A 23,665-nucleotide genomic window follows, 5' to 3' on the forward strand; every position below is an offset into this window, starting at 1 on the left:
AAAACTGAATATTATTCAATGTTAATCATGTTATCTTGAGAAACGCAAAAGGTGAAACTTTGAAGTGTAAAGTGCAGGGGCGTGAACACAGAGACACAAAATGAACAAAATGGCTGATCGAAACATATGGTAACACCTTCGGCATCGAAAGTCTGTTTGGAAGTACTTAGATTCTATAAAGTTAAAGGAGGAAATAATGTTGACTAGAGCCAAGTTATATGCAAATCGTGTACGCATTTCCACTTGAAGGAGATAAAGAAATCAAATCAAATTTTATTTCATGCACAAAGCAAACCAATGTGCTTTCCAGCTAGAGTTTAAAACACAGAAGAACAATGGTTTTACATACACATTCATACAGTTACATACAGACAGACATGCAAACTTTTACTGCAAAGGATTTGCACCCATAGGCAGTCAGTGCAAACCAGGGTTTGTTATCTGTGTTTCACACTGGGCACAAGAAGCCATGATAGAATATGATGATCCTGTGTCAAAGACATACACACAACCATTCTCACATTCTACAACAGGACCAAAAACAAAGTCCTGGAAAGGCAGAAAAAAGCTGGTAAGACAGCTCTAATGTGTGACACATGGACATTCATTGTCAGAGAATCTTTTGTCATAAAACTCAAGATTTTGACTCCTTTGACTCCTTATTTCCCAAAGTTTTGTCTGAATGAAAACAGTTATACTGAAATGTAGAGCAAGTTATTTTGTTTATTTCAGGCCTGAGATTTTATGCTCAAGATTTTGTCTGATTATGGATGCATCGAGATGCTTTGACAGTAGTTTTATAATTACATCACGGCCTCATGCTTTGACGCCCTGGATCAATTTTTGAAGCACCTAAAGAGTCCCACCCCAGCAATTACAGAATATACTCAGATTTGCTCAAAATTTAGTGCTTGTGTAGTCTTTACGTTTTCCAAAATGATAAAAACAGGAATCATTCTTTGTGTTCATAAAAATGAGAAGCAAAAATGTTTTCTGCCTTTGATACATCTGTAGTCAGAGAAACTTTTTATCAAGTTGTGGGTGATGAAGTGACAGAAGAATGCTTACATTTTAACTCACTGATGTAGAATCTGTTGTAGATTAATCGAGTAAAAAAGTTCTGCGCCAGGATATCTATCACAGACATTTACATATCAGAGGTGACTGCTAATGAGAGAAATCTCAGCATGAAAGTGTAATTACTTTTACATTATACTAGAGCAAGAGCATGTTAAGATCTCTGCTTCCTGAGCCTCGACAACAACACCTAATTGCTTTCACTAAAGATAACTGTTCATAGCTGTTTGGAACTTTAACGCGAGACTGATATGCAGTCTAGTCAAATAATAAAAAAACAGGATATGATACATGCAAGTTTGTTACATTTTTTTAAAGTTTGTTAGATGTTCATTTATATTTAATGTATCATATTTTAATTATGTTGTTATGTATTTTAATTTTCTGAATAGTTGATATGCTGCTTGCAAAGGTCAGTGCATGCACTAACAGATTTAGAACATCAAATCTACCACTTGTACATTTTAAGCTGGGAATGCATTCCCCAAAACTAACATAAATTTAACATAAGCATAGATAATTGACAGTGAGTTAAATGGATATTTCTCAGAGACGGGCAGGAGTTGTAAGATTGGGCTGGGATGATCCTCTGTGGAGAAGCGCTCATCCTGCCTCATGCTGAGCTCTGAGTTGTGGTGAAGCCCCTGAGCTTCAGTGGGAAGATGGACCCTGATGTGTTGTTGGTTTAGACTGTCAGCAGCACTGGCGGGATGAGGGTATGCAACTCCACAGATAACAGCCTCAAACTGTCCACAAGGAGCTTTAAAACCCAGCAAATTAGCCTGCAAATGAGCCAGAAAATATTTCTACTAATCCATGATCTGTGCAGAGACTCTGCCAAAAAAAAAAAAAAAAACAGTAACCAAATAAATAACTTCACAAGAAATACTGTGAGTGAAAATAACCATGTCTGAGAGCTTGAAGATGGCAAATGATTTCTTTAAAGCATATTTTTTTCTGATACTCTGCTCCTACAGTACAAACCCTTTGAGCATTTCAAAATAAGATCCCATGTTGAGCTGGATAAGGATGCATTGAATTTTTAGACCTTGTACTAGAGGAAATAGTGTCCCCTACAGTATATGATCACATTCTCTGTCCATGCTGCCAGAAGGCAGTGATGCAACAAAATACAGCTGTTTGACAAAAGGACACGTTCCCATCTGCGGGTAAATTGATACCATTAATTAAAAATGACTGTGGACAGTCATTTTGAAAACAATGCACTCTTAAAACATTTTGTATCTGCACAAAAAGGTCTAATTTCGTGCTTTTTGTTCTGATTTATAAAATGAGTAGAACCAACTCTTTAGAAATTTCTTGAACAAAAAAATTAAATAAAATGTACTTAACTTCTATTTCATTTTAGACAGAAACACCTATTTAGGAACAATTTTAAAAATAAAAATAAAATTGTCATATAATGACATTTATCATTATAGTATTTATTGTTCAGTGCTGAAAGGGAAAATTGAACAATTATGTTTTTGCCAGTGTTTGTGTTCCTGTGTTACCTAAATATTTCATAAACCACTGAACACATTTTATTAAAACTTGCAAAACATAATTATTAGATGTACAACATCTACAACTGGCAAACATTTGTAGTCAACCTAATTCAGTTGTTCACAACACAAACTCCATGAGATCATGCATGTTATTTTCAAGGTTTCACAAAAAATAGCTATATTTCATTTCTTCAGTTAAGATACTTTTTAGTCTAAAAGCTTAGCATGAAGGTTAGGAGGTTATATGCAATCACTCAAGGAATGCTAGGTCTTTACTGTTTCATGAATTTAAGTTTTTACAGAAATATTGTTTTTGTTTTGTTTTTACTTGCTGCTAAAAGTAAAAAAAACAACCCCTATCAGTGGGAGGAGTGAAGACTCAGACTCTCTGAAGACTCAGACTTATGATTATCAGTGTGCAGACAGTTACAGTATTTTGCAATACAAAACAACACCTATATCATATGAATTCATAATCACTGCAATTATATGACAAAAAGAAAAAACATTTAGTTTTAAAAAAATAAATATCTCAGAGGAGACTATAAGATTCAAGGAAGGGATAAGAAAAAAAAATAGTATTATATTTTTTAACAGAATAAAAACATGTTTGTACACATTTTTTAAACAAAATGTTGTGGAAGGTTTTTAAGAGCAGTCACAGATAAGTTTTCTTGTTGTTGTTTTTTATTTAGCAGTCATAATATGTTGTTTGGCTTGTGCAGCTACGCGATTATTCCATAGTAAACCTTGCATCTGCGTTTCCCATCATACTGCTGTAAAGATGTAAAACAACCCTAATGAATCCAGCCCTGTAGTGTTGAGAGATCTTGTCTAATTGGAAGTCTGATGTTGCTTCCTCCCACTGGCTCCTGATCCTGCGAAAAAGCTCTGGAGAATCGGTTCAAAGTTAACACACATCTTAAATGTGATGTGAGCATCAAAGTAATTTGCTCAGACACCTCAGAAGGGTGTGGCCATCAGCGGTGGTATTTTGGTACGCTCAGACTGCAGGATACCAGATTAAGCTACACAGGTTTTGTATCAAAGTATAAAAGTGCTGTTTGTTCCATGGTTATTTTTAGAAACCGTATCATTATGCAAAGGATACATTTTTAATGTGAGTTCTTATTAAAAAAAAATTCTTATTTTCTTTCATCTGTTGTGGCTTAGTAGTCTGGTGAATAATGATGAAAAACATGTGGGACATTAATTTGTGAAAACGATTGTTTAAAGTTTGTTTAAACATTTATATGCTGGCGTTTCTTTGAGCGTTACAAATTCTATTTTAACATCACCTGGGTCGATTTAGAAATAAAAAAGAAACTGGGTCTTCTCGAGAGCTGAATTCCTATTAGCAAATACAACACTAAATACTAAAGCACAGTAGGTGTTTTTGTAAGCAGGGGGAATTTGGTTTGAGCCTGGAATAATAGAAGTGAACAAAGATTCTTTCAGCACTTGGACATGTGACAGCTGATGTACTTCCCATTCAAGTTCAAATCTGCAAGAGATTTGCTTTACAAAGCTTCTTGGTTATTTGGGCTGTGTGTGACATGTTTCATGAGGAGCACCTGTCTTTCACAGACAGTCATGCTATGTTCAAAGATTCAGTAACTGAAAACCACCCTGGAGCTCTTAACCTCAATCTTTCAACATTTCAAAGTCACTCAAGAATCTTATCCCACCTCACAATCACACACACTCTCCCAAAAAAAGCACCTGATGCAGGTAACAAGGGAATAAATCACTGTGGGGTTTAAACTTACTGCAGGAAGTTTTGTTTCATGGTTTGTTTTATAATTCATTAAAAGATGCGTGTATAGGAGAGATTTCAAATGATAAAGTTGCAAATTGCTACCACCAAATATATAGCACCATAGCTTTCCCAGAATGTAGGATGGAACGCTGTCAGCTGATGTTAGTCGATGCCCTTTGTGAGTCATTTACATCTTCTTATATGCTGCAAACTCACTTTAACTTTAACAGGCAGAAGGCAGCAGATATCAGCAACAGACTGAACTAAAATCCTAACATTAAAACCGACAACTACAAAAATGATTTACGAGTAACAGTAACAGTGTAACAATAAATGCATGTATATCATCAGATCTGTGAGAACATAAGGATTACAGNGGGGGGGGGTTCTGAGATAAAACTTTTTCTACAATTAGACAAAGGCAGTGATTTTTTCATAATCTAAAATAAGTCTAGTTAAAATGGTCAAATTTGAAGAATTATTACTAGCCTCACACATTTTATTTATTTATTTATTTTTATTTCAGCATATGGTAGTGAACCCTCAAGCTCCTTTGGAAGAGGACTCGAGCTTGAAGTGAAGTGGAACTGCTCATGTGGAAAAATAGGGCAAGCTTGAAGTTTATTATATATATATATATTATTTTTTACATGTATTTATAAATACACATTATGATGTTTCTAAGTGCTGGTACCATAGGATGCAAAGCAAAGATTACAAATAAAAACAGAAAACTGAATGACAAAATGAAATTTTGTGCATTTTTGTAAACAAAACAAAAAACAAAACAAAAGTGTGATTTAGTCAATCTAAAATGCAAATTTCCGGTTTGAGCAAATCAGTAAATTAATTAATTCAATTTAAATTAAATTACCTCTTCAGGTCTAGAAGAAGTTTTAGATCACTCTTATGTTCTCCTCAAGAAAAATTAAAAATACATGTTAATTTGTTTGAGTCTATTTTAGAGACATTTCCTTCAAATGCTCAATTTTTTTTGTGGTTCAAAGTGTAGAAAATAGAGATTCAACTAGGGCCAAAACAAGAAAATTTCCACAACAATCCAATAATTGTTTAAATAGCCATGCGTAATTAGGCTTGAGAAACACAACTCGAACACAAATTTAGGCAGTTAAGCTCAAGAACCAAAGCAATCTGTTGTGACAGTTGTAAAACTCAAGTCCACCATCAGGGCTGTTAATTTGTTGTTTGTGGCGGCTTTTGTTTCACATCGGACGTGGCCAAGTCAGTCAAAATGTTTGATCGCTTTCATCAATAGTAATTTAGGTTCTATTAATACTGATGGTGATTTAGAAAAAACAAATCTGTCAAAGAAAAGGAAAGCTTTTAAAGAAATGGAATTCAAAGTGTCTTAAAAATGAAAATCCATATCTATGGGAAATGGGAGATGTAAGAAGATCTCAACAAACAAGTTGTTTTCTGCTGGAAAAAAAGTTGTGGGAGGACATCTTCACAAACATAACACAATTCTACCTAAGGCTTTGTCCAAAGGCAATTTAGCAACCTGCATTTGAGAAATGAGCAATAATAGAAAAATAAACTTGAAAAAGCTACATCAAACAGAGGAGCCCCAACGTGTGCCTTTCCACAAGCACAAAACATTTTATTATTAACAAAGATGACTTTACATAAAACATTTGTGCTCTGAATTTTATAAAGTACAGGCACAGATTGTTTCACCCAGCTGAACTTTAGATCAAGGTTTGCGTGTATTTAAAAAAAAAAATCTCAATCAATGAAGAATAGATCTCTCAGGAGGATCTAAGAAAAAGCTAAATCAGAACACAACTAACCACCCACTGGAACTAATTACATTTAAGTCCTAGAAAAATACCTGCATCAGTCACGCAAGCATTTTTCTATCAAAAGTAACTGTGCAGGCTTTAGCATATATATTTTTTTTCTCTACAGGTTATGGAACACATGAATAACCATTCCTCAACAGGCTTTGTGGTTATCTTTGGTGCTAGTTCTCATGGTTACAGAAATGTAATAGCCCGGCCATGACCATGGGGGATAGTTGGGATTAGCGCACACATCTGGATAAGCCGTTACTGGGTAAAAACCAAGAAAAGCAAACCTCTTCCAAACACAGCAGACTGGTTTGACATCTTGCTGTTTGGGCTCAGTACGATGTACGATGACTCAGCAGTTAACGGCTGCCGGAAGTGTCTTTGACGGGTCTCCCTGGGGAGCTCAGCTAGCACGGGTGGGATGCACACACATAGCTGCGTGTGTTTCATGAATGCACTTTTAAATGTATTCCAACAAGCATATGCACTGTATATGAACACCACTATATTACAACCTATGTAATAATATAAAGCCTTTAGATGCTGTCAAAATGCTTTGTGGGGTGTGGACAGCGATCATCTGGGGAGTCTGGTATCAGGACATTAGAAATGGATCCTCTGGGACCTGGGAATTGTAGGGTGGGGTCTGTACAGACTGGCTACAGATGCCATCAGATTAGCCCCTGGGGATTTTAGAGTCTTGCTGAACTCTTCATTTTTGGCAAGTATCAAACCAGCATCCATGTAATACCAAGATGCAAGATTTCCCAGCAGAATATTGAACTTGAACAAGAGTTACACACTACCTATCAATGGTCACGCTGTATGGCTGCTCAGCGAATTTACAGACACATGAAGAAACAAACACTATTGAATTCCGGTAATCTGAACAGCTCAAAGTATTTGTTCAATTAGTGTTTACCTAAACTTTCAGTATATTACAGTGACCATCAGAATAAATGGTGCAATTGTCATCACATGGAAACTAGAATGAATCTTTGTAAAGAACATTGTAATAAGCAGGATGTTTTGTTCATAAATCAGAAGTGATGACTTGGAATCACACCATCAAGAAAATTGTTATAAAATTACTGTTGCTTATTTGCATGCATTAAAACCAGGGTCAAGTAAGTCATATGTGAAGAGGAGGGGAGAAACTGCCCAGCGGCTTGAATACATTAAAGCAGAGTAAATGGTTTGTTGATTTAAATAGATTAAAGCACACACAAGAAGGCCTGCTCGATGGATTTTAATTAACTTGCCATATATAATTTGTATGTTATCTGGCTTTACGGAATTAAATGCTGAATACAAGTGCTCTTTCTGCTTGGGTGAGTGGAATAAAGGCCTACTTAGAATCTCGACTGGGTCTCACAGAGGCATGGTGCTGCAGCTACGGGTGTTCTGAATACATTCCAGCATACCAACCCCTGGATAGCCCATCTGTGGGGATTCTCTTTAATTATGTACAATACAGCCAAATTTAGGCCCCGTGGCATCTCAGATGATCAAGCCGAGGGATGCCACGTTCTCCCTGAGTCATTCGGCCAAATGGATTCCACTTGCAAGAGTCATCTCTGTCAGTTATAATGAGGAGCTGATACATAACGTGACACACTCTGAAATGCAAAACTCTTTAGAAGCTTCTCTGGAAGACTGTGTGGGCAATTAGAATGTTGCCGCTGGTGCCTTGATGAGTTTCTCTATCTTGGAACAATATCATAAATCTGCTGTATAATATGCTCGAGTTAGGTTAATGCTTAATTTTGCATCTGGAAAAAACTGATTTTTGACTTTTAGCACATAGAAGCTTAATATCAAAAAATGTAAATGATCCAGCTCGGCAGAAAACGAGGCAAATATGCATAGGCTGGCATAAATTATGGACTCCAACAGGGACATATGTCAAAAAGAAGCATATCCACATAACGCTGCCTGAACACTGCATCAAATTTACTTCAAAAGTCCTTTTTTTTTTACATGTATAGACTGTACAAGAAACACTGAAATGTTTCTGAGTACAATAAAACCATGTTAGAATTTTATAGAAAACAAAGCTATGATTTAAAGAATATCTTAAATCAATCTGCTGTTGTCCTGTAACATTGTTTTTGTTTTATATTAAGTGAGTCTTTGATCAAAGGCCATTTATGCCTTCAAGGGCAAAGCAGAAACACCAAGCCACAAAAATACTGATGGCTTCCCACACTTTGGCACTAAAGGCACAACAAGAAACCTGCCAGGCCCTTTTCTGTCAGTTTAAAAATATCTAGTGACTGAAACACAGAAACCCAAAGAAAACAACAAGCCTGGCGTCACCCTGTTCATCAGAGGTGAGTCTGTCAAATTTTTGATTCATGTGCGAAACTGATAATTGTCTTTTTGTAAGCAACTTCATTCCCCATCAACTCAAATTTAAAATCCCAAATAAAATGATTAAAAACAAAGCAGGTGTATCTAATCTTTTAAAGATTTAGGTTCCAGCTGAAGACTGTAAGAAACTAAACAAATTCAAACCAGTATTATCGTAATATAATCTCAGAATATGCTTTTTATCTACCCTGTGGTTTTTGATCCCTCAAAAGCATGAGAAGACATCCAGCAACGGCTTATCAAACTTAAAAGTAACCTCAGATTTATTCAATTTATTTAAAAAAGGAAAAAATCAAATGAGCTGCCTGAAGAGAAAAAAAAAAAACTAAGAGGGAAGATCATCTTACCGTTTTCTGTGTTCTCGTGTTCGGTGTCGGTGAGAGTTAGATTGGAGTTGGCCCTGCTGGAGAGGCATGAGCTGCGGCCCGACTTGGTGTTGCTGCGGCCCCATAGCCTGACCGCATGTTCTGGTGACATGATGCCGTCCGTCTCTGTGTCTGCATCAGAGCCCACACTGACGGAGTAATCACGGTGAGGCAGCCCCATGTCAGTCCTGTACGTGGCCACGTGTGAAGGGAGGGCTTCTCCAAAGCCAAGGTCCCGAAGGGAGAACTCTGCCCCTGCATCAACACAACAATTACAGAACTCTGGAATTAACACTGAAAAGGAACAAATTCATCCTAAAATATGCACTGCATTTTGTTATAAAGAAAAATGTATTTATTCCAAAAAAGGCAAAATATCTTTAAATAGCTTAGTAGTTATTGAGTAGGAATTAGAGATTTACCGATTAATCTCTGTCCTCTAGAAGAAACCATTTTATTCAGTAGTTAGGGGGTAAAATTAAGGTGTAGGTGCACTGAGTATTGGTATTATTAAGTACTATTTTCTTTGCTATTTAAACTCCTTATAAGGTAATTTTAGCATCTTTGTAAGTGCACCTTTTAAAGCGTTCATCTTACACTTATTTTGCCACATCAGTCTTTTTCTATTATAAGGAGTCGCTATAGGTTTTACATTTTTATGCAAATAGTTTCTTTATTGTTTTTCAGTTTTTGTGAGCAGCTTTTTACACCAAATTAAAACAAAACTGTCTGTCTTTTTTTTTTAATAGAATATTTTGTCTTTAACAACAACCAACAATACACTCATAATAGAAGAAAAAGAATGTACAGTGTTCTGTTCTGGTTTTGAGTTTTTCTGTGTTTTATAAGTGAGATTTAGCTGTCTTGTTCTCATTCAGTGTTTAAGCTTTTCATGTCTTTTGTTGAATGTACATTACTTGAACTTAGTATTATGATTTTCATTGTCGTCTAGATTTTAAAAGTTTTTCTGATTTCTACTATTGTTTCCCTCAGCGATCCTTATTTTCAGCTCCTTTCCCATCTGTCTGCAATATGTAATCAAACCACCTGTCTTGCATTCAGCAATCACCTTGCCTGTACTTATATTCCTTGATCTTCTGAGCCTTGGTTCTTTCTTTTAACTTCCAGTTTGAACTTTGATCATCAATAATGCATTTGAGCAAAAAGGTCACAGCGTGGTTGTCTTTTACAGAGTTTTCGCCACCATCAAGGGCAGTTCAAACCAATTAATAACCAGACTATGCTGAGTGACCTCAACTGAATCCTCATTAAAAAAACAATGATGACTGTACAAAAATCAGACAGTAATGTGTCTGTTAATCAAGTTCAGCTAATGTTGTTCTAGATCAGCCTGTTGACATGAATTATGCTCTTATCAACTGACAAAATAGTGACACGTCTCTAATGTCGGTCTAACCTTGACGGCCAAACTCATCCACTTCATGATGGACCACTTCTTTGACGCGGCTCCCATAAGCCATCCTCGAGTCGTGGTCAAAGGCTTTGAGGGTTTCGCTGGAGCTGTAGGATTTCTGGTTGGGTTTACCATCTTCACTGTCGGCTGACGAGCTGGTGTACCGACGCTCGCTGTCCTGCCGGGTCGTGAGCGAGCGGTAGGGTCGACGTTCCTTCACCTCCATGGCTTGGCTCCACGCTACTTTCAGAATAAAATGCGGATGATAATTCCTGTCCAGTTTAGTTGATTCTGTACAAGAAAAACATACACAAAGAAAATGTATCACTCAATGTGTGGAAGATAAGTTAAGAAAAATGGCTCAAAAAATAAAACTTGCAACCAAGATTTATTATTTCAGAAAATATTAAAAGCCTAGTATTCCTGGAAGGAATGCTTTATGCCAGAGTTTTAAATTAAGATCATCTTATGCTGAGAAATGATGGAGTTGTTGCTGTTTTAGTCAAACTTTGAAAACAGTATTATGTGCAATTGCATGCAATATCACGATGTCATGATTATAGTATGTGTTGTGAAAGTCTTTCAGCTACTACCACACCAAATTTTAGCTCAATATCTGTAAAATTGAGGGCATGTTTATGTTTTCTAAGATCAGTTTGCTGTGGCAGCCATCTTGAATTAGATTGGCTCCAAAAGTTAATCATTTGTAAATATATCTAATGATTATTTTCTGAAAGTCTCTTTGAATTCAATTCAGTGGTTCATGAGATATTTTGCTAACAGTCCAACTGAGCAGACTGCAAATAATTAATAGCCAAATTTTAAACATTTTGTTGGATGCACCAAATGTGTGTTTGGGATCAGTCCCAGCTAAAACCACACAAAATGTGAAGTCAGTATCACAAAGTTTGACAAAGTTATGGCCATTTTTGTTACATTTAAGCTCAGCTGGTTGTGGCCGTTACCTTGAATCAGGTTGAAAAAGTATTCATTTGTAGATGTACATCCAATGATTGTTTTATTACATTTTGACAAGTGGTTTATGAAATATGTTGGTAACAAACATATACACAAAAAAAACATACACATAAAAATGAGAATAAACAATATTGTCCACTTTCACCTTTTGGAGGCATGTGATAAATATACTAGTTTGTGAAAAAAGAAAAAAAAAAAGTTATTATTTGAAAAAAGTCGATTACATTTTTATTACCAGAAAACATATGTTTATATTGCCAATTAACAAAGTCGCTGCAAAAATCCATTCAGTGTAATGCAAATGCAGGATCCCAGCCAGTTTATGCAAGGCTCAGCACAGTGCAAGAACAGGGAGTCGCCAGGATTAGATCTAATAAAACATGGCACAACAAATCATGCATCTATAAAATTTATGACACAAGTCTCCCACAAATATTCTATTTTATGTGCCAACAGAAAAGCTGAGTGCCTGGCCTGTGTAAAAGTGGCAGGTGTCCTTCCATGACTTGTGTTGTTTACAAGTTACAAATCATCAGAAGCCTGAAAACTGTGGTGCCAGACACATCTAGGGCTACTCTAAACCAGCAGGGGTGATTAAAATCTGCATCGTAAAACCTCAACTGCCAAACAGCACACTGAGGAGAAGATCAATAGGGAGGGGGAATTTTAGTATTCAGATATACACCATGTATTTTTTTCCCTCTTGCCTTCAAGGACAAAATATTGAAGACAATATAGAAAAAACAGAGTTTGCTGCGTCAGTGAAATATAGGATAAATCGATGGGTAATTGTACAGTAGTTAAGTGATGATGCCTTGCAAGCAGTTCATTTAAAGTGACCACTATGCTTTAAGACTTTGAGTTGGATTAACAAATGCCAATGTGCAAGTAAACTGTATTAAAGGTTTTGACACTGTTTATTTTAAAGCTTATAGCTACTCAACATAACAAATGAGATTGTAGCAATTACATGTATCCCCCTGCTTTCTTTAAAGACACTTCCATGTTAAAATAGATTCTGCTTCTATACTAGTTGCCCCCTCTAAGGAAAACAAGCCACAAGTCATTGGAGAAGGAAACACAGCTCTTTGAAAAGGAGATAAAAAACTAATCCTGGCAAATTGGAGATTTTCTTTTTTACTGACAATATACTGTTTTGTTCATACCAAGATTTTTTTTTCTCTACAAGATAAGCTCTTTATGAAAACTGTATGAGATTTGTGCTGGACAGAACAGTAAACAATAATCCTTAGTGAACTATATTTGCCCCTGCTCGGAAAAAGAAAAAGAAACGTTTTATTTGAGACATCATTGTTGGCTTTGGGGGTCGCCTTTTTGTATGTATTGACAGCTGAAAAGATCCTGGTGATTAATGATTTGAGGCCACATGGGGAGGAGAGGGAGGAGGCGGAGGAACGGTCCCACTCTGCGGTCACAAGAGCTCTTCAGCTGCTCCTAAGATTTCAGACACACCTCATATGAGTTGCTAATTTTTACATTTAACTCGAGACCCTTGATGATATGCAAATGTGAGAGGATGGGAAACAAGCAGCTTTCCAAAGTTTCAAGAATGTTCTGTAAAGTGTATTGTTTTTGTTTCCAAAGAGCCAGACTCTGTGCTTTAGCCATCTCTCTTCTGCACAGACCTTCCTCCTCATTATTAATCAGCTCATATGCAATGAGCTGTACTTTTGAGACCATGGGAAACTCAGCAAGGTTTTTCAAAGAAGCATTATACCATGCAAGATGACAGATGATGTGAGATGCAAATATCCTCCTGTCCAGGACTCATATTTATCTTCATAAACACACTATAAAAGTGAATAGTGTTCAGCAACTTCTATCTTTGTTGCTGTGTTAAAGCAAAGTCTGAGCTGTATTGTTTTAATGCACTCATGTGTAAAGATAATGAAAAAGAGTTGATTTAACCAAGATGCATAATCGCTCACCAAGAGACAGGTAATAACTTATGTAAGGACTACTACTGAAGTGTTATCATCTTCAGATAAGAGCTGGCAGACTGTGGGAAGTGCCTTGAAGTAATGAAAGAGAAGGTTTGTGAGAGAACATTCACAAAGACTCAGAAACATTATTAGCCAAGACCAGTGGAAAATAACTGCCATTGATTGAAATCTCTAAAAACAAGATAAGGATCAAGCTTTCATTTCAAAGACAAAGTTCTCTTAAAGCCTCAGCTGCAAAGCTTAAGCAGTGCCAAAAAGGAAACTAACTGCATATCTTTGCAATGATCCAAAATCAAATGAGGTCTCTCTAGATGGACAAAAGAAATGATGGATGGTCTGTTTTCTCCTTCAAAGCAACTGCAGAATCCACCTTTTTCAATTTCACTGATATAGATTACAGTTAGTCTGCAGATGTAAAGTAGCTGTATAGCAGCAGTAATGTGGTTCTACAAAGGAAGTGTTGAAACATACAGTGGAGATGCTTAAGTGTTTATGTGGAGGAGGTGACTGCAGACTCAAACATTCTGAATGATAAGATCACCTGAAGCAGATTCAGACTTATTCTGACCTATTCTCAACTTCAAGTTTCCTATGTGGTACAAAAAAGCACAATCAGCTAATGCATTTACCAAACTGATCTTCTTGGATAAGAGCAGAATATTTCCAGTAAAAGAAAAATAACAACTTAAAATCAGTAGTTCTACACTACAGTTTATGAAAGTGACGATATGAGTAAAAACAATGGAATATTTATTTGAGCAGGTATATAATCTGCCTGGTACTGATTGTTGCAAAAAAACTGAAAGGCTGTCTGTTTCAGAAGAAATAAGTTGTGAACAACTACGTGTATCTTAAAGTGTCATTTGGATAAAGACTACAATTTTTAACACCTTGCTTGGTCAGATACTAGGACTTTTCACACAACATTTCCATATTATGGCCACCAAGACAAGCCCATCTTTAAACTACCTATGATTGATCACTTTGCACAAATCAAGCCATCCATATCCTACAATATTGCCTTACATACATGAAGGCAGCGTCATGGCTTCCCCCGGTTCACACTAACTCACAAACTCAGCTCTATGGCTATCTCTCTTGTCAGTTCAGAGGCTCAACAATGGCAAGTTGACTCCAACCCCCCACACTACCTTCACTGTTACACAAATCACACCAAGATGGGAAGAAGGCATCTCATGTTTGGCTTTTAGAGTTTTACCAATGGGATTTTTAAACAAATTATTTGCAGAAGGAGTAATAGTTTTCTATGTATAACCAGGCTTAAAGTCAAAGTTGACTTTAACTTTTGTGATGTTTTTCCAAATACATTTATTTCTGGTTTCTGTCTTTATTGCCTAACGAGACAGAAATGCAATAAATTTTCCTGAAACAAAATAAAACCTGTCAAACTAATCCATAAAAAACACCTCCTGGAGTTTGAATGGTGGACGCTTCTGCTATAAAAATGTTGAGGCCTTTTGCAGGGCAGTTGTGCCCATTGCTCCAGTGTCAGGAGTTAAATATGGGGTCTAAATAGGCGGGAGGCGTCTTGTGGTACGATATAAATGCAAATGGCTCTGCACTATCCATCAAACAATTAGCAGAGTGCTGAGAATTGCTGTTCAGTGCTGGTGCTGCATATTAATCTGGCCTTCACTCTCTACACAGCTCTTGTTTTCCATTGTAGGTGCTCCCCTACACGGTAAAGATTTTTCAGTCGCCAGAACTAAACACTAACCTTGTCAGGCAACAAACACACACACACACACATACACAATGTTTGCTGAATCCCCTGGAGTGTAATCTCAAGTGATTACTAGTTACTTGTCTGTGAAATCACTTAATTACTAATGAGTGATGACATTTTTACACAATGACAGCTTGTATGCATGCTAAAGAGATCAACAGATGAGGATACGGATGTTCACATTTTACAAACTCAAAATTTTAAAAGTTTTTAGTTTTTTAAGTGACAGTCTCCAGACTAGAGACAGTAAATTCACAACACCGCTGACATAAGTAGCCTCTAGAGCAACTTGGAGGAAATTTGGGCAGATATCAAGAACATTGTCTACACATCCATTGAGTGCAAGGAGTGCTCCACACAGGCACCACTTACTTCTTTTCTCAAAGATTTTCACATGCCTCAGCTCTATAGAGAAGCTTCCTCAGTCAACAGAAAGGTGTGTTTTCAATAGAAACTCGGGTAGCGGTGGGGGTAGTTAAATGGCTTGCCAGTCAGATCTGAATTTGGTGGCACTAATTCAAACCGGGGGAGCGGAGGGGGCACAACAACGATGGGGTAACTCAGCAGCCTCCTTCCGGGATCAAAAGCGAGCCCCAGAAGCGCATTAACCAGAATGCATAAAAGCCTTAACATAAACAAAAGTAGCCTGGGACCATTGCTGCAGCATGCTCCCTGCTACTAATCACTCTAAGCAATTCAAGGTTTAGTCCTGACAGCAGGAGCTGCCAGTGGAATAATGCTTTTAAACCAGCCTGCTAAGAAACCGGGAGAAGCAGTGTGTTTATTCACTTTCTGCAGAGATGAACACTGCTGACCTTAGCAAAATACAGCTCATAAGGATTGATCCGGGGTTACATATCCCAAACTGACTTAATGGAAATAAGTAATAGGTACTCGTAAGGTTCATACAGTTCTGAAGAACAATCAGGAAAAGAAATTAAGTTCACGCAGGTTTAAAAGAGAACCTTTGTAGAAGGCAAGTACTCTGGTGTTGACCTGCCTCTCATTAGTCTGCAACTAATGCTCATTACCCTGCGTAAGGCTAGACATGAACTTGATTTATAGTTTGGCCTGCAGGAAAACCAAACCTAATACCAGCTAAGCAATAATCAACTTACTGTAAACTTGCAACTGTCAAAGTCTCTGTTATAAATATTTGAGGTTTGCAGCTGTAGCCTGAGGAGAGTCTGTGAGAATGAAACGCTGCAAATAAATGATGCGGTGAACAAAAATATTTTAAGTGCTGTTTCCATGGCTTCAGGACGGGTTCTTTGGGATTATATAAAAAAAAACACCTATTCTCACTGTGAGCACACTGAGATCAACCCAATTTATTTGAGAAAAAATGAATGCAGAATAATGAGATCAAAACCTTAAAATATTAATTTTTTTAAAATAAAAATATCAAAAGCATCTGCTATGAGAAACAGTCTGTTCTGCTTTTGTTTTTGTCATAGTGCTGACAAGGGGGCTCTCTTATGTTGACTTTTGCTTGCATGACTTTTTTAGGCTTCTTTAGCTGTGGGAGACAATCTTGAAGTACTAACATTTCGGATAAATTTGCCTGATGGCAGAATAACAAGCTAAAAAGCTGCATGTTTTTCTTCAATCTCAAAAAATAATGCACCATTTAAGAGACGTGGCATAGCTTTTTGTTTGATCAAATTCGATTTTAAGTTTTGGTATAGAAAAAAAAAACTGTACTAAACAAAACAGATTTAGTATCATTAAAACCAAAGTATGCTGTACAGTAATTTCAAAATGCTGAAAAGAAATACAAATTCAGAAACTAAAGCTTATGACACATGTTATTTCTCTTACATTCAAATTGACAAAATAAACGTCTGATGTTCTGTGAATATAATGTTTACAAAATGAGCCACAGATGTTATCACACTATAATGGCACTAATGATCTTACAGTTAGAGGATCCAAACGTGGTGCATGAATAATGCTTAGCAGCACAACACGGTGATTCAAGTGTAAACTCAACTCATTCTGTTACAATAAATTCATTTACTACAAAAAGTAGAAGAAAAAATTGTCATCAAACAGAGTGAAAATCCACAGTGGATCTCAAGTTATCAAGCCAGATTTTGGTTGACTCATGGCAACCAAATATGTCCCACATCTATCTCCAGTGACCGCTTTTGTTTGGTTTTCAGATCTGTGTCCAATATGCAAATAATCCTGCAAATCACTTCATTTCTATGGATCAGAGAGAACTGACTGCAGCTCATGTGTTTTCTCAGTACCCAACAAACAAAGCATCATCAAAGCAACCCAAAGTTATCGCCCATCAATGTTGCGTTTGTAGCCACGTATTTGCAAACTGGTCACTTGATTTGTGCTTTTTCCATCACATTGACAAGTTTAGAGCTGCTGACAACAGCTGGCATAATCAACATCATTAATTATGATCAGTAGAAGTCAAATTTGCAGTCAACGGACAATTTTAAGGACTTTATCTTTAAATTTTCTAAATGTTCCAATTGAAATAACAGTTTTTCTCCACACCACTAGTGTGCGCTGCGTACATTAGTCGAGTTCTGTCAGCTCAGTCTGACCTACAGTGTTGAACGATGCAGGTTATAAAAGTTTTTATAGATCAAATGGTGTCTAAAATAAAAACGTACTTCAATTGAGCTGACAATAAAACAATGGTTTATACGTTTCCAAGGTACTTTTTTTGCTTAGCAGCAGCAGAGAAGTGATGCTCACAGAGGCTATGATGAGATGACAGCAAAAACAAATCCACCCTAATGCGCTCTGTGAAGTTAGACATGTTCTCCATCTGCCTCATTTTCCAGTGAGTAAATGTTTGAGGAAACTTTTAGACTAGAATCCTGGCCTGTGTTCAATAATGCTGGGCTGACATTGTATAGAGTTGCATTCCCCCATCGACTCAAGATCTAATTCTCCCACCAGCTTTGTTCAATTGTCTTCTTAACTTCTTGCTTTTTTGAGGAATGGTGTTTGAAGTAAACTGCGAGAAGAAAAGATTGCAATCAAAATAATTTATAATACATATGATTAATAGATACATTTGTAGGTTGTAGATTTGTATTTGTTTCTTTTCCTTTTACTACGCAAAGCCATGCGACTGAATTACTGAAAAATAAAATAATTTTGCTTCACAATTTGCTGCAGTTCTTACCAACAGTGTCCTCACAATATTCTGAATATTCAGGCTTTTATAAGTACATAAATAATAATAATAATACTTTATCCCTATATGTTCTGTAATATGCAAGTATTTGATTACTTTTTATTGTGGTGCACCAAAAATACTAAAGTTGACTGTTAAAAATAAAATTGATGAACTGAGAAAATTTTTTCCTTTGAACTAATAGATAATTTGATAGTTTAGTTGATAGATTATTCAAAATAAAAGTGTTTAGTGGCAGCAATAGACAAGTTATAAGGAAATGGCCAACATGTTGCTTTGAGTGAAGAACTCCAGAAATCTTATTAAACCAACTAAAATTTGTTTTTTTTTATCTTTAATATAAAATATAAAAACAGCCAGAATTAAACCCAGCATCAAATGATGTTGTAGCTCTGGGACTACATATCACCTCCAGCTTGATGAGAACTGATGTAACCGTAGCAGTCAGTGAATGTAGCTCACACAAGAAATTGAGAAAAAATGTTTACCCACGGCAGTAACTCCCAGGAAGGCTCTGAAAATTACAGGAGTACAAACACATGAATGAAGGAAAATACAATGGATCCATTTTACCAGCCAGCACGGCATCTGGCAGCTCCGTCTCAGTGCTGCTCTGAGGAGCTAACTCCCACAGTCTAGCAAAAATGACAAACTATTTGTCCTAAAAAGTCATGCTTATCAGTCGTTTTGGTCGACCATATCCTGAAGGATTGTCAAATGTCATCTCTTCTTATTGTAGGAGTCTGCAGGACTGCCCTCAGGAGCCACTGGGAGTAACAACACGGCCAGCGGCGTAACCAATTTCTAAGGGTTAGAAACTTGCAGAAACGCTCTTATTTTGGCTTTAAAAGGTTTCGGTCCTCCAGGCACAGCCGATAACTGTCTCTACTTCCTCAAAATAAATTATTTCATAAAAACTTTTGTATTTCTTTGTAAAATACATTATCTGTGTTTTAGTTGTAAAAGTAAATCTGAATGCCAGCAATCGAGAAATAAAAAGCACTGGTCAGGATGTTGTTGATCAAATAAAACTTACCAATACAAAAGGTGCAGAAGACCCAGTACATCATATGATTTAAATACAGAATAAAAACTAACACCTCTACTTATAAGATAATTTCATTCCACCTTCTTGATCAAAGTGCTTCCAACTGTTCAGTAGAAAATGCAGTATATAGTGAGAGCGTCAATCAATCACATAAACTGGGGTAATTAGGTTTCCTCACAACAGCAATAATATGGATCTTAGCTGCACTTTGCAAAATGAATCAGCTTCCATTCCAGGCTTCAGCAGATATGAACAAGAGAAGCATGTGATAACCAGATGCACAACAACCAGCAGCCACAACCGAGGTGAGACAATAAAAACCGGCGGATGTTCAATATCAACAGTAAAAAATCAGCACACACAGCAAAGCTGGAAGAAGCATTCCTGCATGGAAATGGTTTTACTCTAAGTGCTCAACTGAGTCATCCCTGCAAGCCCTGCTTTGACAGCCACACACCTCCCACATCTCCCATCTCAACAGCCTCTGGGTGTGGCTAATCACTCCATAGCTTCATCATCGCCCAGATGACAGCTCCAGCTATAAAGATCCACTGTTTAGAGCAGGCGTGGCTGCTGCAGTGGACTGCTGTAAACACAATGTGCTTGTTTTCCAGACGTGAAGATGGAGCATCACAACACTGCATTTGATAAAAAGAAGACATCCTCTTTCTAAGCACGGCAAAATAAAACTATCTTACTTTCTTTGCAGTTCAGACAAAGGTCCTCAGAGGATTTTCCAGAGTAACTAAGAGTTGGTTTATGCTGATTTGCCCTTGACTGATTATGATAAGAAATAGCTGACGACTAGCTTGCCAGTCCTGTGTTGACCTCCACAATCCCTCTGGCTCTAAGGCACCGAAGGGTCTGCACTATCTGATCCCAGTGGCTAAACATTAGACAGTGCTGAAGCATGCAGAAACCTTTAAGTATAAACTACTATGCCTTTTCTTTCCCTGGCTCATATACTGGAGGTTTTAAATGAAGCAGGTTTTCAGAAATAAAAAAACCCATGTATGATATTGTATAAAAAAATAAAATAAAATCAGAGTTATGCAATGTCTCCTTTTCTTTACCCATTTTCATTGTTACTGCATTAGGGCAAAATGACCTTTCATCTATCAGGGCAGGGCATTGCATCCTCCTATATATAAATTTAATTCACCCGATAAATTAGGATTGATCACCAAGCTCTAGGCCACAATGAGCATCCATGATCTAATCAAAGGTTGGCCTCGACAGAAAAGGATACTTCCATAAATAAAAACCATATGAGAGCCGGCAAATGCCTATAACAGTGAGGCTAAATTTGATCATCCTCTTCCTCTCTACAGGTGTGCTTTTAGCTTTCTACCTTTCAAAGAGTGCCAGTCGGATAAAATGCTCACCATGTGTAACCTCACTGTTGTTTTCCTGCACTGGGGCTTTTACATCATACTTGCATCAGCGGATGTGAGCACCACATGCAAGAGTCAGTGCTAAGCAGGTAATGCCCCTGGAAGCCTGGCTGGGGTGATCCCAGTGAGACAGAATCTGTCAGAGGCGCCTTGCCCAGCGACACCCAGGGTAATAAATTACCCAGAATTAACACATCATCCTATGCTGCACACAGCAGACACACTCAGCTCACACCATGAGGCTTAATGGATCTATTAACCAAATGGAGGCAGGGGTACTCTTCTTCAGAGTTAAATTTCATGTTTTTAGAACTAAAATAATCCTGAAGGCTGAGAGAAATATGATCTTCAGCTTAGCACTTAATTCCAGATTTGGACCCAAATAAAGTTTCATCGGGACCCAGATGGGCTGTTAAAGATCAGAAGAATGAAATTCTTATTTTTAAAACCTATTGTGTAATTGCACACACACACACACACACATACACACACTATATATATACTGTAATAGAGTGCAGGTGTTTCTGCATTTATTGTGATTTATTTTAGATAATGCAGCTTTTCTAGCATTTTTAGTAATTCCTTCTAGATGGTGCAGCTCTTCTAGTATTTATGGTAATTTCCATCTCTGGGCTGTTCTCTCCCTGCTGCTGCTAACCCACAGAGAGGTGGAGACTTGTAAAAACATCACGGTTAATAGAAAAAAAATTGCATGGTTGTCACTAAAAGAGAATTTAAATATTTGCTGTATTCTAGACCTCTTCTGGAGATTTTTTTTTTTTAGGTGGACCTCACTTAATTTTTATTGCAGACCACTCCACTAAGGTTTAGGTTGGAATCATACATTATTTACAAAAAAGACATTTTAAATTCATGACAATATTTTTAGAGCCAATACTCTCTAAGCTAACACTACATGACACTGTATTATGATACTCTACAGTTCACACTAAAAAAAAAAAAAAGAAATCTATACAAAATCTGCGAAATCTTTCTATCACCTGTTCAAAAAGAGCCGATATGTTTCTTTATGATCATTAAAAGCAGACTCTCCTGTTGATGTCTGTCACTGATAGCAGAGAATATAAATTGCAGTTGCGTTGTTTTTATCTACCTGGTATTTTTGGCTTGCAACCAGCACTGTGTCATGCTGATAATGTGACACACAGCAAAACACAAATTTCAGGCCAGTGCTCTTTCATCACCAAAGGTTAAAAACAGACCAGTGAAAGGTTTACAGAGGTTTTCCTTTTTCTATGACTCTGCTGACATGTATTGACTTTGGCACAGGTTATGGACACTGATAAAATTAAAAGTCGCCCCTTCTGAGGGAAGGAATAAAAATAAAATAAAAACTCTGTGACAGACATTATATTGTGTTACAGGCAACTATTCCAAGAGCTAAAGCTTTTCCCAACATTTTCACTATTTAAAAGTTTATTTTTTTTCTTCCTGTATTATTCATATTTCCTCTTTTTTCGGTTATTTTCATATTTTGCTTGAATTAGGAAAAAAACTGGAGCAATAATGAAAGTTTCATGAGTGGTAAAGAAAAAACCCTAAAAAGCATAAAACTTGGAAATTTGATCCCTACTGTAAAAGGTATGCTTCTGCTGGATGCTAATGCACAGAAAACATACTTTAATACATTATTTTATGCACAACATGGAGGAAATTAATAACCATTCAATATTGGCTGTTATATCCCTCTAATGTGCATTTAAATTTTCATTTTTGCTTTCATTCAGAAAGTTTCTGTCCAAACAAACGATAAATTGTTATTGTCAAACGTCACTAAAGCATTACGCAGTTTTACACCAGGTTGTGATATTTCTCTTCTTATGTCTTTCAGCTGTGTGCGCACTTGATGAATAGGGGGCAATTACTCTGAAACAAAAACTGAAACAGTGAGACAAAACGTGCATAGTCTCGTGTTGCGGGCCCATTTTTTGTTGCAGAGCCACCCCGTCCTGCCGCCGCCACCCTTGTCACCGCACTCATTAGCTTATTAATAGAGGCGCGGATAGGATGTGTTAGAGAAGTTGCAAAAGTCACGTGAAGTGCAGCAACTCAACGCATGAACCTAAACACAGAGACACACAAGGAGGGTCATGTGACACCACGGCAGGTATGTAAGCTAAGCTTTGTTATGAGATACGTCTCACTGAGTCTCTGTTTTTTTCATCAGGAACAGATTCCCTTCTAAGTAAACCAAACATTATTAAATACAGGTTGGAAAATTAGTGATTCAGAAACACCTTTGTTCATGTTAACATGCAATGCTACATATTAGTCTTGTAATTTGTGTTGTCTATGCTAATTAACCACAAGCAGCTAAAAAAAGTGAGTTGTCATGTTTATGTGTGATTTAAAATATAATTAATGAAAATGCTTAGAGGTTAATATGGATTTCTCACAATCTTCTTCTCGCTTTCTAGTATGTATTTTTAATAACAAGAAATCATGCATTAATACATTTTAAAAGAGATATATTTTTCTTAAATCTGAAAAGTATTAAAGTAATAGTTCCAGCTAACTGCAATATTAAACATTATTAAAGGATTAACTGCACTGAAACATTACTGTGAGTATCTTTTTTTACATGCTGCCAAGCTCAGCAGAAATTACAGGCATTCCAACTACTGCAGGGTCATAGCATATCTAATTTGTAGACTGTTAAGTGGCAATGAACTGCCATTAAAATTGACTTTTTTACAAGTGCAATAACTGTGAGGGCAATGTGGCCACTGGGAACCAATAAAGAATTTGAATACCAGTTTGTGTATGTTTCAAATTAATTTGACAGGAGTTGCCACAGTCCCGAGTTGGGTTTAAAACATCAAAACTCATTTCTTAAATGGACTTTTCTATCGGATCAGATAGCATTAACCAGACAAAAGTATATAAATGAGCTAAACGATGAGTAATAAGTAGACATCTGAACCTAAACCTAATGCTCTGACAAATTTACTCAAGACTATAAATTGTTTCTGTACTTCAGGATAAATCATGAAATAAATCAGCACTGAACGTTCATGAAGTTTTTAATTCTTCTGAA

The 23,665-nt window shown here is 36.8% G+C and overlaps 1 protein-coding gene across 14 annotated transcripts in view; it reads right to left on the reverse strand.

Moving 5' to 3' along the window:
- tenm4 (teneurin transmembrane protein 4) overlaps window positions 1–23,665 on the reverse strand; it is a 165,069-nt gene that overhangs the window by 118,909 nt on the left and 22,495 nt on the right. For 12 of the 14 annotated variants that reach the window (XM_017416404.3, XM_037981872.1, XM_017416393.3 and 9 more), the window contains exons 2-3: window positions 10,311–10,598; window positions 8,876–9,148 (exon numbers count right to left, since the gene is read on the reverse strand). In XM_017416404.3, the coding sequence (XP_017271893.1) occupies window positions 8,876–9,148; window positions 10,311–10,533 (496 nt within the window). In that variant the 5' untranslated portion in view covers window positions 10,534–10,598. Of the gene's footprint in view, window positions 1–8,875; window positions 9,149–10,310; window positions 10,599–23,665 lie in introns of those variants that run through there. The other 2 variants (XM_037981842.1, XM_037981851.1) reach the window with 1 other exon arrangement.

Source organism: Kryptolebias marmoratus, linkage group LG2, assembly GCF_001649575.2.
Source record: "Kryptolebias marmoratus isolate JLee-2015 linkage group LG2, ASM164957v2, whole genome shotgun sequence".
Classification (NCBI taxonomy): domain Eukaryota; kingdom Metazoa; phylum Chordata; class Actinopteri; order Cyprinodontiformes; family Rivulidae; genus Kryptolebias; species Kryptolebias marmoratus.